General features: G+C 40.1%; 1 protein-coding gene across 4 annotated transcripts in view; it reads right to left on the reverse strand.

Annotated features, from left to right (window-relative positions):
* Positions 1-1,279: 1,279 nt before the first annotated feature.
* The window catches only part of klhdc1 (kelch domain containing 1), a 61,313-nt gene continuing 38,908 nt past the window's right edge, over positions 1,280-23,684 (reverse strand). For 2 of the 4 annotated variants that reach the window (XM_033026546.1, XM_033026544.1), the window contains exons 10-12: positions 9,367-9,451; positions 5,726-5,778; positions 1,783-2,160 (exon numbers count right to left, since the gene is read on the reverse strand). In XM_033026546.1, the coding sequence (XP_032882437.1) occupies positions 2,028-2,160; positions 5,726-5,778; positions 9,367-9,451 (271 nt within the window). In that variant the 3' untranslated portion in view covers positions 1,783-2,027. Of the gene's footprint in view, positions 2,161-5,725; positions 5,779-9,366; positions 9,452-23,325; positions 23,596-23,684 lie in introns of those variants that run through there. The other 2 variants (XM_033026543.1, XM_033026545.1) reach the window with 2 other exon arrangements.

A 23,684-nucleotide genomic window follows, 5' to 3' on the forward strand; every position in this document is an offset into this window, starting at 1 on the left:
GAGGTGTCGTGGACCTAACTCAACAAAACACCAATGAAGGGAGGTGCCCACTTGATAACCCCAATGATATACTTGCATCTACAGAATTCATTTTAAAAAAAAGTTAGTTAATATGTAAGGTAGCTGTTTTTTGCATACAGTTATTTATTGTAAATTTGTATATTTAATTAGATAGTTAGATAATACTTTGGCTTTGGGCTTGGCGTTGAGTGCTTATCCTGGAGTTATAGCACAAGTATTTTGTGTTTTATTTGTAATTCACATATCTTCACTTACATGTTACATGCACTCGAGTGATTTCAATTAATCACTTGTGGGGGGTGTGCGGGCTGGAGGAAAATCACTTGCGTAAATCAGCAAAGATCAGGAATATTTACAAAACACATGCTGGAAGTTCTGAAAAGTTACTTTATTCATGACTCATAGAAACATAGAATATAGGTGCAGGAGTAGGCCATTCGGCCCTTCGAGCCTGAACCACCATTCAATATGATCATGGCTGATCATCCAACTCAGTATCCATTACCTGCCTTCTCTCCATACCCCCTGATCCATTTAGCCACAAGGGCCACATCTAACTCCCTCTTAAATATAGCAAGAGGGAGTTAGATGTGGCCCTTGTGACTCATTGGGAAATACAGCACAGGAAGATGCTATTTGCTCATATGACCACCCATTTTTACACTAATCTTATCCTAACCAATTCTATTCTCCCCACATTACATCAACTCCCCCTCAGGTACCAACACTTAATTTAGAATCACCAATTAACCTATCAACTCGCACAACATTGAGATGTGGGAGGAGACTTGAAGGAAATTCAAAGGAAACTCGCCTGGTTCCAGGGACACTGCAAACTCCACACAATCCGCACCGCAAGTCAGGATCAAACCAGGGACACAGGAACAATGAAGTGGCAGCTATTGTTGCGGTACCACTGTGCTGTCACTGCTATTTCTCTTTCTGCAGATGCTGCCTGACCTGTTGAACCTTTCCAGCATATCCTGTTTTATAAAATAATAATTGGGAAATTTTGGAAATTCGATAGAGAAAAAAAGCACAAAATTAACTATTTGAACTTTGTGCACTGGGTAAAAACACTTCAAAGAGCCAGAAAAGCTATTGGTAGCGGTCCATTCTATCACTGTTATAGCATTGTTACTTTTCAAAAAAGCAAAATAAGTGAGATGTGAGCCAAGAAATATTCAAACATAACTCATTAAAAAAACATGCACTAGTTTATTTTTTAAGTGTAGCAACATACCAAAACAATTAAAAGTTTTAAATCAGCAATCAATATTTAATAGTGATTCAAAACATATTTGGAACACATTCTGATGCTTTAATATGAACAATATATGAATGCACAAAACACAAAGATCAGAGTAAAATACAAGCCCCCCCATCATAGTTGATTTATGTATATTCCCATCTTTACATTGTTTCTCATCCGATTTACAATAATGCAAAGACTTTCTAATTTGAATTAATAATGACATATCAAGAATAACAAGAACAAGCTTTCACAGTTGGTGTGAAGGTGTCACTATCCACAGTAGTCTTCAGCATCGATGAATGTGAATTACCTGAAATTCAATATAAAGTGACCTTATAGTGGTGAGAATAATCTAGTGATTTGAGATCAACAATGAATGACAAATGAAAATAAAAGATGGGCAGTTTGTACTTACCTAAAATCTTCATTTCTCTCAGAGTGCCAGCTGAAAGGCGTCTATGCTTTACCAGTTTATATTTATTGATGAAAAAACTTCACAACTGGCATTATTAGTCAAAACAATTTATTTTAGAATCTGGCCCAGGATGATATAAAATGAATTACCTACTTTGTTAATCAGTCTACAACATGAATACAATAAAACTTAACAATCACATTTATATCAACCCAATTTGGGTTTGCACATTTCAAATATTACATTTGCCAATCATAATGACATACCTCTTGCAATACATCATTACATGTGATATATGCAAATATTCTTAAATCAAACTCTGTTTAAAATACATTTTCATTTTTCTTGGCGTCCAGCTGAAACCCAGAAAGTGATTTTTTTCTCCACTTGAGACAACAATTGACGTGGCAACCATGGAAGCTGACTCTGTAAAACTGTGGCGTTTTTGGCAATGCAGTCTAAGCACAATCTACAAATGGAAAAAAAAGCATGAATCAGTATAATGTATCCACATAAAAATTGTACATCTACATTTCCTGACAACTCACCCTTGAAAGACTTGTATTCCTCATGCCCCTTTTAGGGTATCCCAAGGTATTTAATACCAAGTGAATTGTAAATAAACTCTTCTACATGGTGTCATAGGATCTTATGTCCAGAAATTTGCATAGAACGTCAACCTTCTGATTCAGTACAGAGAACTACTGAGCTTTATATTACCTTGAATTTACCCCAAATGTTACACAAGAGTATTTTATAATTTGAAAAGCCTGATCTTTATTAACTAAAGCAGTCAAGTCTGGATTCCTTTTACGGGAGAAGAAAAAAAAATCAGCCATCTTAAAATGTTCTGATTAGTAATTTAGTGACTATTATGCGAGTTTCAACAATGGAAAACAACACGCGTAAAGAAACTGCCAAATTATTATCACTATCCAGTTTTACATACATTGAAAAGTACTGCAGAAGCAGGCCATTCAGCCCACAATGTCTATGCTGACTTTGATGCCAAATTAAACTAACCGCATCTGCCTGCACATGATGCATATCCCTCTATTTCCTGCTTGCTCATGTCTGTCTAGCATCTTAAACGTTACTATCATATGCGCTTCCTTCATCTCTCCAGGAGTGTTACAAGTGTGCAAACCCCCCCCCGGAACGTGCATCTCCTTTATACATAACACAACATTCACATGGATTATCATTTCAAAGGGTTGAAAAATCCTCCAGGGTAATCACCATGAGAACCTCCCGTGCCCAGAATCTGTTAGAATATCTGGTCTCACTAGCCGTTTTCTATCCCCTTCAACAGTCCCTCCCCAGTGTGTTTTCACAGTGCAAGGTCCCTTAGTGACAACTGTTCAGCTATTTACTCAAATGAAATGGAGTAAAATGTATATTAAGGTTAATTCAAGAGGGGCATGGTTGCACTTCATCACTGGCCTCTGCATGTCTTATTTTTATCAGCCACATCTCCAGAAATAGAAAGTGCTCCTGAAATCTCATTACAACGTAACTCTATGTAGCCTTTACCTGTAGTACCTGCATCCACGTGCATGTCATCAATATACCTACCTAGGTATACTGAACAGGGTAAAAAAAAAAAAAACCCATCAGACATACCTAACCCCTGCCTCATTTCAAAATCCTGCTCCTGGATTTTAACTACCTTGAAAGAAAAAAAATGTTTCCTATTATCTTCTCATTGCCAGGCTCATTCTCTCACTCTCATTATTTGCACATTATTTTTACAAAAGCAGAAAGCTATGTCAAGTACTGGAAATGACAAAATATTGACACAGGATATATTTGTAGGTTTAAGATGATTAGAAATCTGCATCATGCAGATATTCACACAGAAGAAATAGGCAGGAGTTCTTCTCAAAGGAGATAATGTTAAGAAAAGAAAATGCTGGTATTTGTTCACGCATTCAGATGGCCCACCAAGGAAAACAAGATGGAGTTTCATCTCACCTCCAAATATTCTTTCACTATCAGGTTACAGAACATCTTAAACTCAGGAGCAAAAGCAGGTGGCAGGGTAGGAAAGCAGGGACTATCTATGCTTACTGCAGCAATCTTCCACCCAGCTTCTCATTGCAGGCTGCAACTGCATATTTCACTCATTATCTTTGAGGATTTTTTTGAAGTGGTCAGTTAAGTTATTGAGCTTGAGGTTGAATTAGACAAAATCAAAATGTCGCTGGGATCCTGCTCTCAAGGGCTGAAGAATGAGGATTTAATGGAGTTGGAGACTCTGAAGGTCAGTGAAGAGACCAAGCAGCTGAATTCCAAGAGGTTAAACTATCAAAAAGGTGCAAACCATAAGACATTACTGAGGCATTTGGGCACTTTGGTGCAGAGCTGCAATGTCTCGAGAGGATGGACCCCAATACTATCTGGTTCACAAACTCAGCCAAATCACAGCCACTTAAAAAGGCCACTAACAATTAAGTGAAAGTCCACTCGTCAGTCTCCCTGAACAAGTTCAAATTGAAGGCTGAACAGTCACATGCAAATTCTATCTCAGCAACATCAGCATAACCATTACCAGACCCATCACCCTCATCTGACAAGTTAGCCAGTATTGTATATTGTAAAATCTCCACTGCCATTTCATAAAAGCATGTCATCAACTGCAATTAAACAGTAAGAGGTTAACGTTAAATTACTTTCTATTCAATCCAAGTGGAGCTGCTACCTCACATCACCAGTGAAAAGAGTTCAATTCTAACCTTGGGTCCTGTCTGTATGGAGTTTGTATGTTCTACCACTGACTGCATGGGTTTCCACAAGTGCTCCTGTTTTCTCCCATATCCCATGCAGCATGTTTGTTAATCGGCTACTATAAATTGCCCTTGGAGGTGGTTGGGTGGGAGAATGTGGGAAGAGTCGAGGGGAATGTGGTGAGAATGAAATTAGATAAAGGTAGGATTAGTGTAAGTGGGTGATTTATGGTTTCCTGGATCTGTCCAGTCAAGGGCCCCGTTTCCCTGCTGTAGGGCTTAGAATGTAGTTTTAAAACTTTTATCTCAACTGAGTCAAGATAGCTCAAGAACTTGTTTTTTTCATTTTCCTGCAGAATAGTGTACTTGAGCAGTGTACCAAAATGACAGGATAAGAACCTACTACCATCAAAGCAAAAAAAAAAAAAAAAAAATTGCCTCGGTGAAATCAGTCATATAGAATTTATGGAACTGTTTCCAGAGCCAAACTCTTATGTAATTCTGGGACCCTCTAATAAATATGATTGCTTTGAGCCATCTTTGAAGACAATCAATTGTGAATTATGTATATTAAAATTAGATACATTGTTTTCTAAAGTGTCACAGTTCTATCCCTTCCTGACAAGTAACTGGTAGTAACTTCAAGTAGTTTTGGAATTTGTAGATTATTGGCATTGACAAAAGGTGTTAATGGATCACATTCACATATTTCATAAATCATAAAGACTCTGCCTGTTGAGTGGCTATAATGTTCATTCCAAGCAAAATCCTATGGATAACAAACAAACATATTTTACACTGGTGCCCAAACAAGTTTATCTAACTCAAAAGTTCAGGAGAAAGATTTAAACTGTAGCTGCCCAGAGTGTTAAGGAAAACATCAAAACAAGTTTCAGAAATTTAAAATCAACTGATCCAGAGAAAAAATAACTTCAGACCTATCTCTGACAGGATCCAAGATATTTCTATTATTCACTTTGTCAGCAATAGGTTCAATACCAAATACTCTCTAAAGACAGCATGATTAAAATGTTGTAAACAATGGATGCAATACTATAATACACAAAAACCTCAAATCTCCACACTTGATGTTATTTTCAAACCAGATTAACCCCAATCCATGACAGGAAAAGGTTAAAAAAGATGTATGGAAGTAAAATTGTCCATAATGCCAGAATTCTATGTCCAATGTTTGCTACAAAGAAGATGACTACTACACTGGTGTTGAATGGAAATAAATGAGAATCATTATTTACTATTTACAATTACATTTGTTAGAAACCAAGTCCTAGTTATTAAAACATTTACCTGAAGAGTGAATATGGCTGTGTTTGAAAGATCAGCACATCATTACAGTGACCCTAGTTAAAAAAGCAACAGACAAGATGTATTAACACTTGGAATCAGATCCCACACCACTGGCATGCAATAGCAACTCATCAAATTATCCAAATGTAGTTTTCACAAAAGGATTATTTATTTGTACTGAATATGCATGAACCATAATTTGCTATAATATTATTCAGGCTTATGCACATTCCTGCCAAAATGTGAATGAGGTTTAGAGTTGCCCTTCAAGATGGTGACAGACGGAGGAAAAGATGCCGGTGAGCAGGGTGGGGGCTTCTCTCCTACATCCTTCGGAGGCGGTCTGGTCAGCTGCGGGAGACACTCCCGGGACACAAGAGATGAAGGAACGGCACGTTTGAGGAGGCATCGGAGTGGTCAGGTTGGTGGAGTGGGCCGCTGGAGGCCCTGAAGCAGCCTGGGCTCCATTAGATCAAGAGGCCGAGCACGCTACAACGCCACAGAGACCCAGAGCAGTGGTAGAGCACATTGACACATCGTCTGGCCGGGCCGACCCCTACAACTCCAACCCAGTGCCGCCGCCAGGGCAACTGGCCTTTTAGGCCAAGTGAAGACTAACATTGTGTTTAAATTTCTGACGAAGGGTACAAGAAGGCACGTGTACTGACTCAGTGTGGTCTGCTACCTTACACTCTTATATTTAGTATGATTATGCCTAATGTACAGTAGAATTGTCACTGAACTGTATGCAAAAACAAAATGTCACTGTATCTAGGTATACGTGGCAAAGTATAATTGGGCCATTCAATCGGCGGCACGATGGCGCAGTGGTGGAGTTGCTGCGCTTGATGCGCCAGGAACCCGGGTTCGATCCCAACTACGGGTGCTGTCTGTTCGGAGTTTGTGGGTTTTCTCAAGAGATCTTCGGTTTCCTCGCACACTCCAAAGACATACAGGTTTGTAGATGAATTGGCTTGGTGTAAGTGTAAATTGTCCCTAGTGTGTGTAGGGTAGCGTTAATGTGCAGGGATCGCTGTTCGGTGCGGACTCGGTATGCTGAAAGGCCTGTTTCCATGCTGTATCTAAACTAAACTAACCATTGAGTTCAATTTGGTGAGATGCTCCTGATCAGAATATCTTTAGTTTCATGAGAGAGAAATTAATTAATTTTCAGTTTTATTTAGACATGCAATTCTATATGAAGAACTAGCAAATATTTGTCGATTAAGAAATAGTATTGAACAACAAATAGAGTATATTGTATTTGATCTATATCCCACTATATACTTTGACAGCGTTCCTCACAGTTCATGACCTCAGCAATCATGGTGTCTTCTGCAAACTTACTAAACAAAATACGTTTACTTCCAAGTTATTTATATATATCAAAACAACAGAGGTCTCACCACAGATCCCTGTTGAACTCCACTGAGCAGTCCTCCAACCTGAATATTGTTCTTCCACCACAACCCTCTGTCTCTAACAGAAAGCCAGTTCTGATTCCTCACCTGAATCCACTGGCCACTGTTAATTTTGTGCATCTTAATCTTTTGGATCAGTCTACCATGGGGGCATCAATCAAATGCCTTACTAAATGCATGTAGATAATATCCACTGTCCTGCCCTCATCTATCACCTTCATTACCTTCTTAGAAAACCTGATCAAGTTAGCAAGACATGACCTGCCACTTACAAAGCAATGCTGTCTGTCCCTAATTAACCCATTCTCTATCAAATGAGAATAATTCCTATCCTGAAGAATCCTCTACCACTGACAAGAGGCTCAATGGCCTATAGTTCCCTAAATTAGCTACTCTCCAGTCCTCCAGGACATCGCCTGTGGCTAGAGAAGAAGCAAAGATCTTAGTTAAGGGCAGTGGCGGACTGGGTCTAAAAATATTGGTTGCCAGGAGACAAAGGGGGCCCCACTTCATCAGGGGCCCACTTTCCATCGGGCAAGCTGACACCCTGGCCAGTCCGCCACTGGTTAAGGGTCCTGCTTCTAATTTCTTGCTGCTCCCAGTAACCTGGGATAAACCCCATCAGGCCCTGACAATTTATCCACCTTAAATGCTCACCAGGAACCTCAATTCAACCTTTTTAATCTCACCGTGTCCTTCTCGATGAAAACAGTGCAAAGTACTTAGTTCGTACCTCGCCGACACCCCCAGACTCCAAGCACAAATTACTAAGAAGTCTCTCGACCTGAAACGTCACCCATTCCTTCTCTCCAGAGTTGCTGCCTGGCCCGCTGGGTTACTCCAGCATTTTGTGATTATCTTACCTTTCTTTATCCTTGAGCACCCCTACCTTGACTGGTGACAATTTGGGTATAAAAAGATTTTGGGGGATATTCCTTAATCTGATTTCATGGCCCCTTTTGGCCCTTCTAATTGCTCACTTGCACTCTTTTCACCTTGTTGTATCGTCCTCAAAAGGCCCATTCTGATTCCATTCTGTTATATCTTGCATATATCTTGTCTCCATTTTCCTTTTGACCAAATTTGCAACCTCTTTGATCATCTTCTTTTACTTTGCCATCCTTATCCCTCCGCCATACCCGAATATGCCTGCCCTGAACTTTGAATAACTAGCCTTTAAAACGATTCCCACATTTCATATGTGGACTTGCCCAATAACTGCTCCCAGTGTACTCTCCTGAGCTCCTACCTAACAATGTTATAATTTGCCTTATTCAAATTTAGTACCTTCCCGCAAGGTCCAGCTTTATACCGATTCTAAACAATCTTTAAACTTATGAAGGTAGACACAAAAAACTGGAGTAACTCAGCGGGACAGACAGCATCTCTGGAGAGAAGAAATGGGTGACGTTTCGGGTCAAGACCCTTCTTGTCTACTTTATACTTATGAGTTGTTATCACTATCACTGAAAAACTAATCACCTAGCCAGGCTGATTTCCCAACACAAGGTCCAGTATGTTCCCTGTTCAGGTTGGACTATCCATACTGTTTCAATAAACTCTCTTGGATACACCTAACAAATTCTGCCCTGTCTAAGCATTTGACACTGAGCACATTCCAGCCAAGATTGCAAAAGTTAAAGCAACCCACTAAGACGGCCCTGTTGCTTAGTGGGTGATAATGGTAGAGCAATAATTAAAGATGCCAGTACCTCAGAAAACAAATATAAAATTACATTAAGAAACTTAGTCAACTTTTACATCTTTGATGTTATAGTAAGCCAAGATATTATTTTTAAATTCTCTCTCAAACAATCATCTATGTTAAATAGTGCCTTAAGCTGTTACCCTAATATAAAGCTGTTTGAAGTGCTTAGTGGGATAAGAAGAACTCATCAGATCTGGAAGAGATTTTGATGAAGATTACAGGCATCCAACAGGTTATATCATCTATAACTTGCTTTGATGAAAGTATGCATTTCCAGACATCTGTTTTTTTCATTTAAAACATAATATTTTGTTCTTCCTTTTCATTTTACCTAAGTGGCAAGGAATTAGTAATTATCTATAACTAAAATATCTAAGGAACAAAAACCAGAGATGGCAAGTTCAAAGTGTCACTGCACCCAAACCTAGTTTATTTTTAATGATCTATTGCATTTGTTCTTCCATCTTGATTTACGAGTACCACAACGAGACAAGTCATTTCAATGTACTTACAGAATCAAATGAAAGCAGGTCATCTTTACTGCCACCAAACACCATCACTTCAAACTCCTTTCCCAAACAGGCTGTATGCCACAACCTGCAGATGGTTTCAATATAAATCGATTAATATCTATTTATTATATGGCTTTTTATTTCATTCATTCTAATGTATAAACCAAATAAAATATAATATACAAGTTTGATTATTGTTCTTGTATTGTGTCATCATAGGCACTTTAATGATGAAGTAATTATTTTTTAATGGCAATAGTGGCAGTAATTATTTTTTCCAAAGGTTGACTGAAGATATAATCAATCTTGCATCTTTGCACAGAAAGTATTAAATGCCTCCCCCCCTCAAGAATTCTTCCATTCATCACGGTAGATCTCATAGGTAACCTATTAAAAATTGCATTTCATGTCCTTTGTTTTTTTTCCACTTATTTTTAACTTAACCTTAAAATTTCATAAAATATTTTTGTTGTGTGAAAGAAAGTATATTCTGCTGTTTTGTAAAGGGAGTCAGATACACACTTTTGAAGTAAATGTTGTTTTACTCACCTTTAAAACTGTTATTAATGTAAAAACCATGGTTTTATTTCACATCTAATAATCAGAGTTGTCGATTTTATCAGTTTGTTTGTTTTAAGTGTGATCATAAATGACTCATCCTTCCCATTTTCTATGACGGAACCCTCTTTGGTAGCAATCATACCTTCAACCAAGTAAGATGGAAACTGGCCATACGGGTCAAGTATGGAATATGAAGGAAGAAGTCCACAATGAAAAAGACAAGAAGATCTCTATAGAGTGGGGCAATTCATCTATCACAGGATGTACATCTTGTAAGCAATGAGTACTGACAGATTAGCCTTCAGCTCCAGAAGACAAAGAACATAAATCAATAGCAAGCCAGGAGTATCTAGTATTTCTCTTTGCTGTGAGCAGTTTCAGTTAATGTTTCCTCAAACAAGATAAAGGAAATTCGTGTGGCGGTGCATAAACTTGCAATGTTGTCTAACAGCGCTAAGGATCAGGGTAGAATCCTGATTTTGTATATATTCTGTATTGAGTTTGTATATTCTTCCCACGACTGCATGGTTTCTTGTCGGTGTGCCAGTTTCCTCTCACATTCCAAAGACATGCTGGTAGGTGAACCAGATATTGCAAATTATCCTCAACACAAATAAGTAGAAAACGATGCAAGAGAATGTTACAGGATTACAGGGAAATAAGGAAGGTAGAAATTTCTCTGCCTCAAGACGGCGGTGGAGGCAGGTTCTCTGGGTGCTTTCAAGAGAGAGCTAGATAGGGCTCTTAAAAATAGTCAGAGGATATGGGGAGAAGGCAGGAACGGGATACTGATTGGGGATGATTAGCCATGATCACATTGAATGGCGGTGCTGGCTCGAAGGGCCAAATGGCCTACTCCTGCACCTATTGTCTATTGTCTAAATGGGACACAAGGGATTGCTCTGTTGGGAGGCATCATGGGACCAGAAGGGCAAATGGCATTTTCTATGTCATAGTAGGAAATTGAAATGAAGTGCCTTTATAAGCTGTATACTTTGAATTAAGCTTTTTAAGTGGTCAAGGAAAGAGCGTTCACGTCGCGGCCCTGTTTTCACCAATCTTTCCATCATCATGCACAAGACAGACACCATTGTGCAACAAATGCCGAGAAGTGCGTTCAGTTCTGGCTGAACAATTTCTAATCTTGTATGTGGACTCGACAAGAAGAAGAATCTTTTTTTTTTTTTTTTTAATGGAATGTCACTTAAGCACAATTGGTTTGAATTGCAAACTACAAAGTCATAGCATAATGTTACTGACTTCATGGGAGAATTTATGGAATCACTAGAATTACAAGAAGTGTCTCCAAGAAAAGGCAGGTAATATTCCAAGGACACAATTACTATTGGAGATACTGCACAATACACAAAGATAAACATGTCATTTTTTTTTTTACATGTGTTGAAGACATAAGATAACAGAGCAGGTGCAATGGAGGAAAAGGGACTCCTGCAACAGAGAGTACAAAAACACCGGGGACTCTGCAGACACACAAAGAACTGCAGATGCTGGTTTACAATAAAAGGTAGAGTGCTGGAGTGACTCGACGAGTCAGGCAGCATCTCTGGAGAACATGGATTGGTGATGTTTTGGGTCAGGACTCTTCAGACAGAATGTGGTGGGGTGGGAGGGACAGGATAAAGTCTGGCAAGTGATAAGAGGATATGGGGGGGGGGGGGGGGGTGATTGGCTGGCTGGACAAAGACCAGAGAAGAAAAGACAAAACGTGTGGGTTAAGGATAGAAGCGCAAACTCTGAAGCCAGAGGTGTGAATAGTTCGCATGGGGTCTAACTTGTAACGTTTGATCACATGGAATCCAGGGAAAAACCTACCAACTGGATAGAGAATTGGCTTAATGGAAGGAAGCAGATGGAGATGATGGAAGGTTGTTGCTCTGACTGAAGGCCTGTGACTAGTGGTGTTCCTCAGCGATCAGTGCTAGGCCTATTGCTGTTTGCCGATTATATCAGTGATTTGGATAAAAATGTACAAGGATTAGTAAGTTTACAGATGACCTTAAAGTGGGTGGTAGTGTAGATAGCAAAAATAATGATCAAAAATTACAGCAGGATCGTGATCAGTTGGGCAAGTGGGCTGAGGAATGGTTAATGGGGTTTAATGCAGACAAGTGAGAGTGTTGCATTTTGGAAAGTCGAAGTCGGGGAGGACCTTTACAATGAAAGGCCAGGGCCTGGGGAGTGTTGTAGAGCAGTGGGATCTTGGGAGTGCAGGTACATAATACCTTGAAATTGGCATCACAGATATAGCGGGTGGTCAAGGAGGCTTTTGGTATATTGGCCTTTATCAGTCAGGGTATTGAGTTTGTAAGTTGGGATGTTTCGTTGTACTTGTGCAAGACGTTGGTGAGGGTGCATTTGGAGCACTGTGTTTATTTTTTGGTAACCCTGCTATAGAAAGGATGTTGTTAGCTTTGAAAGAATGCAGTAAAGATTCACGAGGGTGCTGCCAGGACTTGCGGCCTGAGCTATAGGGAGAGGTTAGGCGGACTAGGACTTTGTTCCTTGGAGCATAGGAGGCTGAGGGGTGATCTTATTGAGATGTATAAGATCATGAGGGAACAGATAGTGAATGCATAGATAGGGCATGTCTTTTACCCAGAGTAGGGGAATGAAGAACCACAGGGCAGAGGTTTGTGGTGAGAGGGGAAAACTTTAATAGAAACCTGAAGGCAGCTACCACAGAGAGTGGAGGATCTATGAAACAAGCTACCGGAGGAGGTACTATAACAACATTTAAACACGTACATACATAGGAAAGATTTAGAGGGAGGGGGAGTTAAAATGGTTAGCAACTGAGAAATCCAGCAGGCCTTCGTGAACCGAGCACAAGTGTTCAGCGAAATGGTTGTCTAAGTCTACACTTGGTCTAGCCCATGTAAAGGAGGCCACATTGAATACACCAAATTCAGCAGATGTTAAAGGAGGAGCTCTGTCTGATATGGAGGCACTTCTGTTGTCTAAAATGTACACATTTGACATAATTTGACTCAGATGAAAAAAATCAAAAGTAACAATGGCACATGGAGAGGAGATTGTATTGTAGGGTTGTTGGAAGAGCAGGTGGCAGGATGGAAACAACAGGTAATACTCAAAAGGAATTTCATTACAATAATAATAATAATAAATTTTATTTATGGGCGCCTTTCAAGAGTCTCAAGGACACCTTACAAACATTTAGCAAGTAGAGGAAAAACATGTATGCGGAATGAAATAAATAGTAGAGACATGACTAGTACACAAATTAAAGACAGAATTCAATTCAAAACACAATACGAGGCAATTCAAGCACAGATGAAAAGGAAGGGGGACGTGGGGCTAAGGATAGGCAGAGGTGAAGAGATGGGTCTTGAGGCGGGACTGGAAGATGGTGAGGGACACGGAATTGCGGATCAGTTGGGGGAGGGAGTTCCAGAGCCTGGGAGCTGCCCTGGAGAAGGCTCTGTCCCCAAAACTGCGGAGGTTGGATTTGTGGATGGAGAGGACACCGGCTGATGTGGATCTGAGGGACCGTGAGGGTTGGTAGGGGGAGAGGAGGTCAGTGAGATATGGGGGGGGGCAGATGGTGGAGGGATTTGTAGGTGAGGACCAGCATTTTGTAGGTGATCCGGTGGGAGATGGGAAGCCAGTGAAGTTGTTTGAGGACTGGAGTGATGTGATGCCAGGATTTGGTGTGGGTGATGAGTCGGGCGGCTGCGTTCTGGACCAGTTGGAGTCGGTTGATGTAGGTGGAGCTGATGCCAAGGAGAAGTGAGTTGCAGTAGTCCAGTCGGGAGGCGATGAAGGCATGGATGAGTCTTTCAGCAGCAGGAGGTGTGAGAGAGGGTCTGATTTTGGCGATGTTGCGGAGATGAAAGAAGGAGGTTTTAATGACATGGCGGATGTGAGGCTCATGGGAGAGGGTGGAATCAAAGATCACGCCAAGGTTGCGGGCCTGGGGAGATGGGGAGACAGTGGTGCCGTCGATGGTGAGAGTGGGGTTATTAATTTTGCTGAGTGTGGATTTGGAGCCTATGAGGAGGAATTCTGTTTTATCGCTGTTGAGTTTGAGGAAGTTATGTTGCATCCAGGTTTTTATAACTGACAAACAGGAGTTGATATGGGAGAGGGGGGGGTTGTGGGGGGATTTGGTGCCGAGGTAGATCTGGGTGTCATCGGCGTAACAGTGGAAGTCCAGGTTGAAGTGGCAGAGTATCTGACCAAGGGGGAGGATGTAGATGATGAAGAGGAGGGGGCCGAGTACGGAGCCTTGGGGAATGCCTTGAGTGACTGTGGCTGTAGCAGAGGTGTGGTTATGGAGAGAGATGAAGTGGGATCTGTTGGAAAGGTAGGAACAGAGCCAGCTGAGTGCAGAATCTTCAATGCCAAGGTCCCCAAGTCTGGTAAGCAGGATGTTATGGTTCACTGTATCGAAGGCTGCACTCAGGTCGAGGAGGATGAGGATGTTGAGGGAACCAGTGTCAGCAGAGGTGAGGAGGTCGTTGAGGACTTTGAGGAGAGCAGTTTCTGTGCTATGGAGGGGGCGAAAGCCAGATTGGAGGGGTTCGAATAGGTTATACGCAAGGAGGTGGGAATGAAGTTGTGCCGCAACGATACGCTCCAGGATTTTTGAAAGAAAGGGGAGGTTTGAGATTGGGTGGTAGTTAATGAGAGAGGAGGGATCAAGACCAGGTTTCTTTAAGATTGGTGTGACAGCAGCAGTTTTGAAAGCGGAGGGGACAATGAGGAGTTGAAGAGATTAGTGAGGTAGGGGCAGAGAATGGGGAGGCAGGACTTCAGCAGGAGAGTGGGGAGAGGGTCGAGGGAGCAGGTAGTGGGTTTGGAAGAGCTGATGAGTTTGGAGATTTCAGTAGGGGTGACCAGGTCAAACTGGGAGAGGAAGCAGTGTGGAGGAGGGGTAAGGAGGTCAGTGGAGATGTTGAAAGGAGGGGCCTTGGTAGGTGGTGGAGTAGATGCTGGGGAGTCGGGTACAAGGGATAAAGATTGATAGATGGTGCTGATTTTATCAGCGAAAAAGTGGAGGAATGAGTTGCAGAGATCCGGAGTAGAGGTAGGGAGAGTGTTGGCTCGAGGCTTGAGGAGGTTGCCCACTGTGGAGAAGAGGGTTCTGTGGTTTAGGCAGGGGTCGGTGAATATGGAGGAGAGGTAGGCAGATTTTGCAGCAATATGGGCATCTTTGTAGGCAATGAGGTGGAGTTTGTAAGCTTCATGGTGCAATGACAGAGAACATCTTTTTTGCAGTGGTAACTTGAGGCGCTCAGGTTACAAGATAAGGGATGTCTAACGGTGGAAAGGGTAGGAAAGCAGCCTGGTATCCTAACCTTTGTAGAATTTTTTTAAAAAGCACTAGAGCAGGGCAGCCTCTTGCAAAGGAAGCAAAGAAGTTGATGTTAAATTACACCTGTATCTTGAGAAATTTTAGGTCAGAGCTGATGACCTAAAATCTAAAATTCAGGTATCATAGGTTAAGATTACCTGAACATTATATTTGTACAATTGGACTAGAAGGGGGTGATTCGAGTGTGGTAGAATAGAGATCCAAGATGAGAGACCGGAAGAGCATAAGTGCCTTTGCACTTATCTGTCAGAAAGGCAATTAATGTAGCTTCTGTGGATTAGCACGCTTGGAGCATGATACTGGGGCCATTCAAATTGGAGGAAGTGAAGAGGAATTTAGTGGTAAAGGAGATAGACACTTTTTCGTGTACCTATGATTGTGACTCCTAAAGTCTGCGTTGCATGCCTTTTGGCTGGTTAAGAACATTTCCGTGGGAATGGAGGAATGTGGTGTAGCAGCAGAAAGATACGAGTTGTGATCCATGTGGGAGCCAAAGCCACAGATCCAACAAAGTAGGTGGTTCTGCTGAAGGAAAACCAGCAGCTTGGGTCCAGAATGAAAACCAGAACTACAAAGAAAGTCATTTCTGAATTGCTAACTACACCATGTGCAAATGCACAGAGGGGCAAGATTTCTTTTTAATTTTTTCAATTTCTTTCAGATACGATAGTGGCATTTAAGAGACTTTAGGATAGGCACATGACAGGGAATGGTGGGACATGGATTATGTGCAGGCAGATAAGAATTGGTCTTGGCATCATGTTGGTCACGGACAATGTGGACCAAAGGGCCTGTTCTTGCACTGTACTGATTTATGTTCTATGTTTTCAGGAGTTGGGCACCACTAGCTAAGACTCTCTCCCTATCTCTTTGAACTGGGTGACCTAAATCGCCCATGAAATTATCTAGTAAGAGTAATTAAAATCAGAGAACTGATAATATGGTTGAAAGACCGACAAGGGAGAAGTGGATTACACAGTGGATTTTAAAAAAGTTCATTTCAAATTAGTCAGAACAGGGACATGGTATAAAGACAAAATTAAAGGCTCATTATCTAAATGCAAATAATATGTCATAAGGATCGTAAATTATTGGCGCAATAGGAAATTTGGTGATAAAATACAAATCCTGGCGAGATAGGCAAAATAAAACTAAAACAAATGGGGTAACCCGAATTTTAAAGAATGGGATAAAGACAGTAGGGAGGTAGAGAAGTGCTAAGGAAATAATATAAGCACAAAATAAGGGACAATACACAACATCAAGCCCAACAGATAAATGGTCTAACTGTGGCTACAATGTTATGTTAGAATTATATCAAAGGAAAAGACATGATATTGCCAAGAGGAGCAGTAAACTTTAGATTGGGAACATTTAAAATTTCGCTAAGAAGAACCAGATGTCAAATAGGAGAGTATACATGGAATATGATCAGACAATATTGTTGGAGGAAATCGACAGGCGATGTTTCAGGAACAAGTTAGTTTTAAGTTGCAAAGTGGGTAGGAAAGAGTTGAATAGGGGAAATGGAATATCTCTGATCAGTGTGTCCAGTATTGGTATAGTGATAAACTATTGATCAAACTGTCCGAGTTGATAGTTAAATGAGGGCGAAAACTGAGAAAGAAACCAAAGAAAGGTGCATGTAAAGCTATGAAATGCCCAGCATCAGAGGCGAGAGAAAAACTAAGTAAATACTACTTACATTTTTATCCTAACTGTCTGATACCACAAAGCAAGGCAATGATGTGGGTTGAGGATAGAGAAAAGATGGAGTATATAACACACATGAATGAGAAAGCAACTAACAGATGGATGTAATATGAAAATATGTAAGGTCATCCACACATTAGTACAAGGAGTAGAATGGAAGTTTGCATAAATGGAGATGAATCGAAAGCTGTTGGAGTTGAGATACTTGGGAACCTTGTACTCAAATCTCTGAAATTCTAGGCTCTGTTGAGGACATTTGGAAAGTGCAATTTCCTGAGTCAGGCAGATCCCATTCAAGAGTCTCAAGCACAAAAATCCAGGTAGACACACCTAGTCAGGAATGCCACTCCTCTGATGAGAGACTAAGCCAAGACCCAAACAGACGCACTGAAGACTTTCTATGGGTTTCTCCAATACCCTGCTCAAGTAAAGTACCAAGCAGATTATCTGGCCATATAGATTTAGGGAGCATGTTCCATGCAGATTTTCTGCTGCAATTCCCACATTACGATGGTCTCTATCTTTCAAATATTATCATTGACTATTAGGAAATTTGGGACATCCTAAGGTTGTGAAAAGTGCTGCAGGAATGCAAGATTTTTTTCCTGCCGGTTGAAGAGAAATAAAATACAAAGTTAAAACATCTAAATATGACCAGACAGATTATGTCCACAACGTCTTCTGTTGAGAATTCATATTTTGAAAGCATTCGTTGGGCAGCAAGTGTGTAAACTTACTCCGTCAGAGGATTCCAGTGATTTAACTTGCGGTGTTTAATAATATTAATTTACCGCTTGCAAAAACAGGTCGGGAAGGACAAAATGATGGAATTATTTAAAGGAGTGTTCAAATCAAGCATTCAGTGAATTACTACGGACCCCCCTAGTGATTTGTCTGGGTAGTGTCTGTCAAGATACAAAATCTGATTCATGGCATTATTTGTCCCACTACTGTACAATGGCAGACAACTGCTTCTTTGGTGTATCTCAATAGTCATAGCTTCTAAATCAAAATGTTGTTTCAAGACTGATATACAAGACATAACAAAGCAAACCAATGTAGATATCAGTATCAAATGTTCGCTGGTGAGCCACACTACACTGCTGATCTCGCTTGTATTTGTGAAAAGTTCTAATTCTAAACTGCTGAAGAGAATTTTAGGCATAGATTTGCTTCTCAGAGAAAGCAGCACCACAGCATAAATTAGATATGCAAGTAGTGTGATGCTTCAGATATGATGCAATCATGCCAAGACAAGAACACTGAGAGAAGGATGTGCAATCTGTCCTTTTTTTAAATTTGTATTTGATTCTACTGTTTACTGGGTTAAATATTATTAATTTAAGATGGAAGATTTTACTGAGCTGACAATTAGCGTTCTGTTCATTATAATGATCAGAATTTTAATTACAATTCACAGCTGATTGGAAAAAAACAAAACAAATTAGGTAATATTTAATACTTCCCCTGGTTTATTCTAAATGTTATCTCTGGATCTGCAATAAATGGTACAATGCAGGAAAAAACTAAAAGCTAACTGGTTAAACCGGCAGTAAAAATGAATGCATTGCTACAACATTTTTCTTAATATAAGAAAAAGTAAGACTACATAACAATTCCCAACAGCAGTAGCAGAGAGTAAGATATTTGGGTGCGGGAATCTCATAAATGAGAAATTTTTGTAACCGTGGTTTTAAAATTCCTTAAAAAGGCACATTGACTTCCATCTTATTGCTAAAACCCACCCATAATTTGTTCAGTATAAACAAATTATGTAGATTGTTAAACTTTTAAAATGCACCAAGATATTTCCTTAAATTTGAACTTTTATTGCCAAAAAAGTGGAACAATTTCCAGTTTTATGTTTACAAGAATTTTTAATTGAAAGGCATGTAAAAGGGCACAAAACATTGAGGTCATGCTTTTCTTATTACAAACTATTTCTAGTTTTTGAAGCTTTCCCTCTATATTCAGAGCTGAACCTTGTGTAGCCTTGTGGAATTTAATAATCTGGCAATGGAAAGTAATCTAAACAATATATCCAAGTAATATAATCTGAAATCATGTATTGCACTCTTAACTGATCTGCTACAAATATCACCCTACTTTAACTAGACAATATTACAATAATAATTTTCCCACCTTGTATTGAACTACATTTCCTTGCCCTGCACTCTGCCATCTGCCTTTGCTTTCCTCACCTCATCAAAACTTTTGTCTCATGACTTGCTGCTGGTAAACTCCTGCCTGGTCTGCTTCACCGTAGAACATGGAGTAGACTTTCCTGACTCGAACATGTTGAAATCCTAGCTTGCAACCTGACGCTTTTTTTTGTACAGACTGTAACAGTGCTCTATTACGCTTGGTTGCTGCTAATCTAAAACGGTGCAAAATGTCACTGCCGTAACTAGTATAAATTCTATTACAGAATGTTTCAATTATTTATTTATAATATATACACACACAAAATAGAATGGGAGATTTATTTTTAAACAGAAAAAATAAAGCAACTTAAAAAATACTTCAATTATTAAGTAATAAATACTAGGTTTTATTTACAGAAATAAGGATTAAAACTAGAAAAGTAAACAATTCCCCATATCTATATTAAACATGAATACAAAAACAATTCAATTGCAGAAATACGTACAGTTAATAATGGTTTTTAAATTTAAATGTCCAATCAATATTTAGTAACTGCAAATGTTTTCAGGAAACATAGGATCAAAGTTTATTTATTAAATATATTATGCATTTGTACCATTGCTAAGAAATTGGACTTTGCATAATCTAATCTATAATATTGAATAAAGGTGTATCTCCTATGAAATGTAGACTATGACCATAGTCTTTTTCTAATAAAAAATCTACAGTTCATTAAAATTAAGTTGTACAATTTTATTAATGGGTTCCTAAACTGGAAAAATAATTCTCCCATTGAGAGCTCAGGGACTAATTCAATAACAAAAGTATAGATCATTTTCTTGCTTGTAAAGATTAGGGAATTATGGGGAAATTCTGTTCCAAATTTATGACACTACTATCATTTAATGTGGTTTATAAGTATTTATAATGTAACTAATTTTCATCAATAATGACATACAGTAAAACTTTGTTCTTCAATTTTTTTGCACATTTCCACAAACTTTTTTGTTCCTATTAAACATAAGAGAATTAGATCTGTATGACCATAAAGTAACCTTGTGATAGTTAGCGTGTAGGAAGGAACTGCAGATGCCGGTTTAAACCGAAGAAAGACAAAAAGCTGGAATAACTCAGTGGGTCATACAGCATCTCTGGAGATAAGGAATAGGTGACATTTCGTGTCGAGACCCTTCTTCAGACAGTCGGGGGGAAAGGGAAACAAGAGATATACACACACAGTGATGTAGAGAGATATAGAACAAAATTAATGAAAGACATGCAAAAAAGTCACGATGATAAAGGAAACAGGCCATTGTTAGCTGTAGCCAAGGTGAGAACTTCTAGATAGTTGTGAGACTAAGTGGGTTTGGAATAGACTTCAGTCGATAGTCTATCTCCGGTGAAGGAGACGGTGAGATCAAGAAATGGGAAGGAGGTGTCGGAGATGGTCCAAGTGAATTTGAGTGCAGGATGAAAATTGGTGGTGAGGTTAATAAAGTCCATGAGTTCTGCATGGGTGCAGGAAGTAGCACCGATGCAGTTGTCAATGTAACGAAGAGAGTTCATGGATAGGGCTAGTGTACGCCAGGAACAGAGGTTGTTCAACATACAAAGAGACAGGCATAGTTGAGGTCCATGCGAGTGCCCATAGCTACGTCTTTGATTTGGAGAAAGTGGGTGGAGTTGAAGGGGAAGTTGGTAAGAGTGAGGACCATCGGAGGAGAGTGTTAGTAGAGGGAAATTCCTCCGTCTGTGCCGCATCTGTGCCCTACACTTCTTTCCACCCCGCTTCCTGCAACGACTCTATCCCCTACTCCCAATTCCTCCAGTTACGCCCAATATGAGGTGTTCCATGCCAGGACATCCAAGATGCCCTATTCTTTAGGGAACAGGGGTTCCCCAGTTCCATCATAGATGAGGCTCTCACACCTGTCTCCTCTGTACCCCGCAGTTCCGCTCTTGATCCCCCACCCCCAAATCGCAACAGGGACTGAGTCCCCCTAGTCCTTACCTTTCACCCTAATCAGCCTTCGCAAACAACACATAATTCTCATAACATTTTTGCCACATCAACGGGATCCCACCACTATTCACATCTTCCCATCTCCACCCCTTTCCGCCTTCTGCAGAGACTGTTCCCTCCGCAACTCCCAGGTTAACTCATTCCTTCCCTTCCCCTCCAGGGACCCAGACAATCCTTTCCGGTTAGGCAGAGGTTCATTTGCACCTCCTCCAAACTCATCTACTGTATCCTTTGTTCAAGGTGTGGACTCTTATATATCGGCGAGGCCACATGTAGACTGGCCGATTGTTTCGCTGAACACCTTCGCTCAGTCCGCCTGGACCTACCTGATCTCCCAGATGCCAAACACTTTAATTCCCCTTCCCATTCCCACACTGACCTTTCTGTCCTAAGCCCCTTCCATTGTCAGAGTGAGGCCAAATGTAAATTGGAAGAGCAGCATCTCATATTTTGCTTGGGCAACTTACAACCCAGTGATATTATGATTTCTCTAACTTCAAGTAACCCTTGCATTCCCTCTCTCTCCATCCCTCCCCCACCCAAGTCATACCAGCTTCAAAGTCGCCTTGTTGAGTCTCATTGTACTCATTCTCACTTAGGCCACAGCTAACAATGACCTGTTTCCTTTATCATCGTTACTTTTTTGCATATCTTTCAATAATTTGCTCTACATCTCTCTATCACTCGTTTCTCCATATATCTTCCGTCTATATCTCTCGTTTCTCTTTCCCCTGACTCTCAGTCTGAAGAAGGGTCTCGACCCGAACCGTCACCTATTCATTTTCTCCAGCAATGCTGTCTGACCCGCTCAGTTGCTCCAGCATTTTGTTCCTATTGTGATACATAGCTTCTATTTTTATAAAGCATACATTTTTTTTCATAATTTATTTTTAAATTCTGAAATGATCTAACTTTCTACTGCACCAATTAATATGTCAATGTACAAAATGTTGTACACAAAATATTTTGTTGATTACTGACTAGCTATGAAACTATATATTAAGTATTAAAGTAGTTCAAGTTGTCTTGCCTAAATCTTCACCTTTGTAATGTGGTCAACAGATGGGATTGAAATGCAAGAACAGTTGTGGTACAATTTTCCTTTGTTTCTTGGGGTGAAAGCACAACCACTTTCACGAAATAAACACCAAAATAGAAACTCTCTATATTGATGGCAATGGTTAGTGCTTAAGTACTCAACACGCAGTACGTACTGCATGATAGTACTTAACATAGCTATTTTCTAATCATATCAAGCAAATATTCTTTAACCATTTCAGGTTGCATAAAATAAAACTTATTTTACGAGAAATGTGCTTGAATTAATCCATTTAATGTTTTGAAGTAGGGCAGATTAATGGGATAATGCAGTTCACTGGAATGTGGAAAGAACTATTTGGTCAAAAATGAATTAAATTTCTTAAAATATTTCTCAATTTACCCACTCAAGCTTGAAGCAAGCATATTTAATAGTTAAGGGAAAATCAGCAACCAGGGCTTAAAATTTTATTGAAAAGAATGCTCGATGGGGGACTTAGTACTGGGATACTATGCATGTGATCAAGAGTTACAAAATAACTCAACTTCCTTAGAAGGCTTAGGAAGTTCGGCATGTCCCCTACAACTCTCACCAACCTCTACAGATGCACCGTAGAAAGCATTTTATCAGGATGCATCACAGCTGGGTTTGGGAACAGCTCCATCCAAGACCGTAAGAAATTGCAACGAATTGTGGACGCAGCCCAGACCATCACACAAACCAACCTCCCTTCTATCGACTCCATTTTGTACCTCATGCTGCCTCGGCAAGGCCAGCAGCATAATCAAGGACAAGTCACACCCTGGCCACTCCCTCTTCTCCCCTCTCCCATCAGGTAAAAGGTACAGAAGTGTGAAAACACACACCACCAGATCCGGGGATAGTTTCTTCCCAGCTGTTATCAGGCAACTGAATCATCCTACCACAACCAGAGAGCAGTGCTGAACTACTATCTACCTCTATGATGACCCTCAGACTATCCTTGATCAGATTTTGCTGGCTTTCCCTTGCACTAAACATGTATCTATACCCTTATCATGTAGCTATACACTGCAAATGGATCGATTGTAATCATGTCTTTCTGCTGACTGGTTAGCACGCAACAAAAGCTTTTAATTGTACCTCGGTACATGTGACAATAAACTTAACTAATCTAAAAACACAGCATTGATCTGAAGATCTTAATGAATTCCATAGCTGTGGCATGATTAAGTTAGCAGATGACACCAATATTGCTGCAGCAGTGGACAGTGAAGGAAGTCGTCCAAGGTTAGAACACGATCTAAATCAACCAGGAAAATGGGCATAGGAATGGCAGATGAATGAAGTGAATGGCATGGGCTTGGAGAGTGTTGTAGTAGAGAGCACCTTAGAGTATAGGTAAATAGTTTCCTGAAGTTAATAAAGGTTGGTGAAGACAGTGCATGATATGATTGCCTTAATTGTTTGGGGTAATGAATACAAGAGTCAATGTCTTGTCA

This window comes from Amblyraja radiata, chromosome 9 (genome assembly GCF_010909765.2).
Source record: "Amblyraja radiata isolate CabotCenter1 chromosome 9, sAmbRad1.1.pri, whole genome shotgun sequence".
Classification (NCBI taxonomy): Eukaryota; Metazoa; Chordata; class Chondrichthyes; order Rajiformes; family Rajidae; genus Amblyraja; species Amblyraja radiata.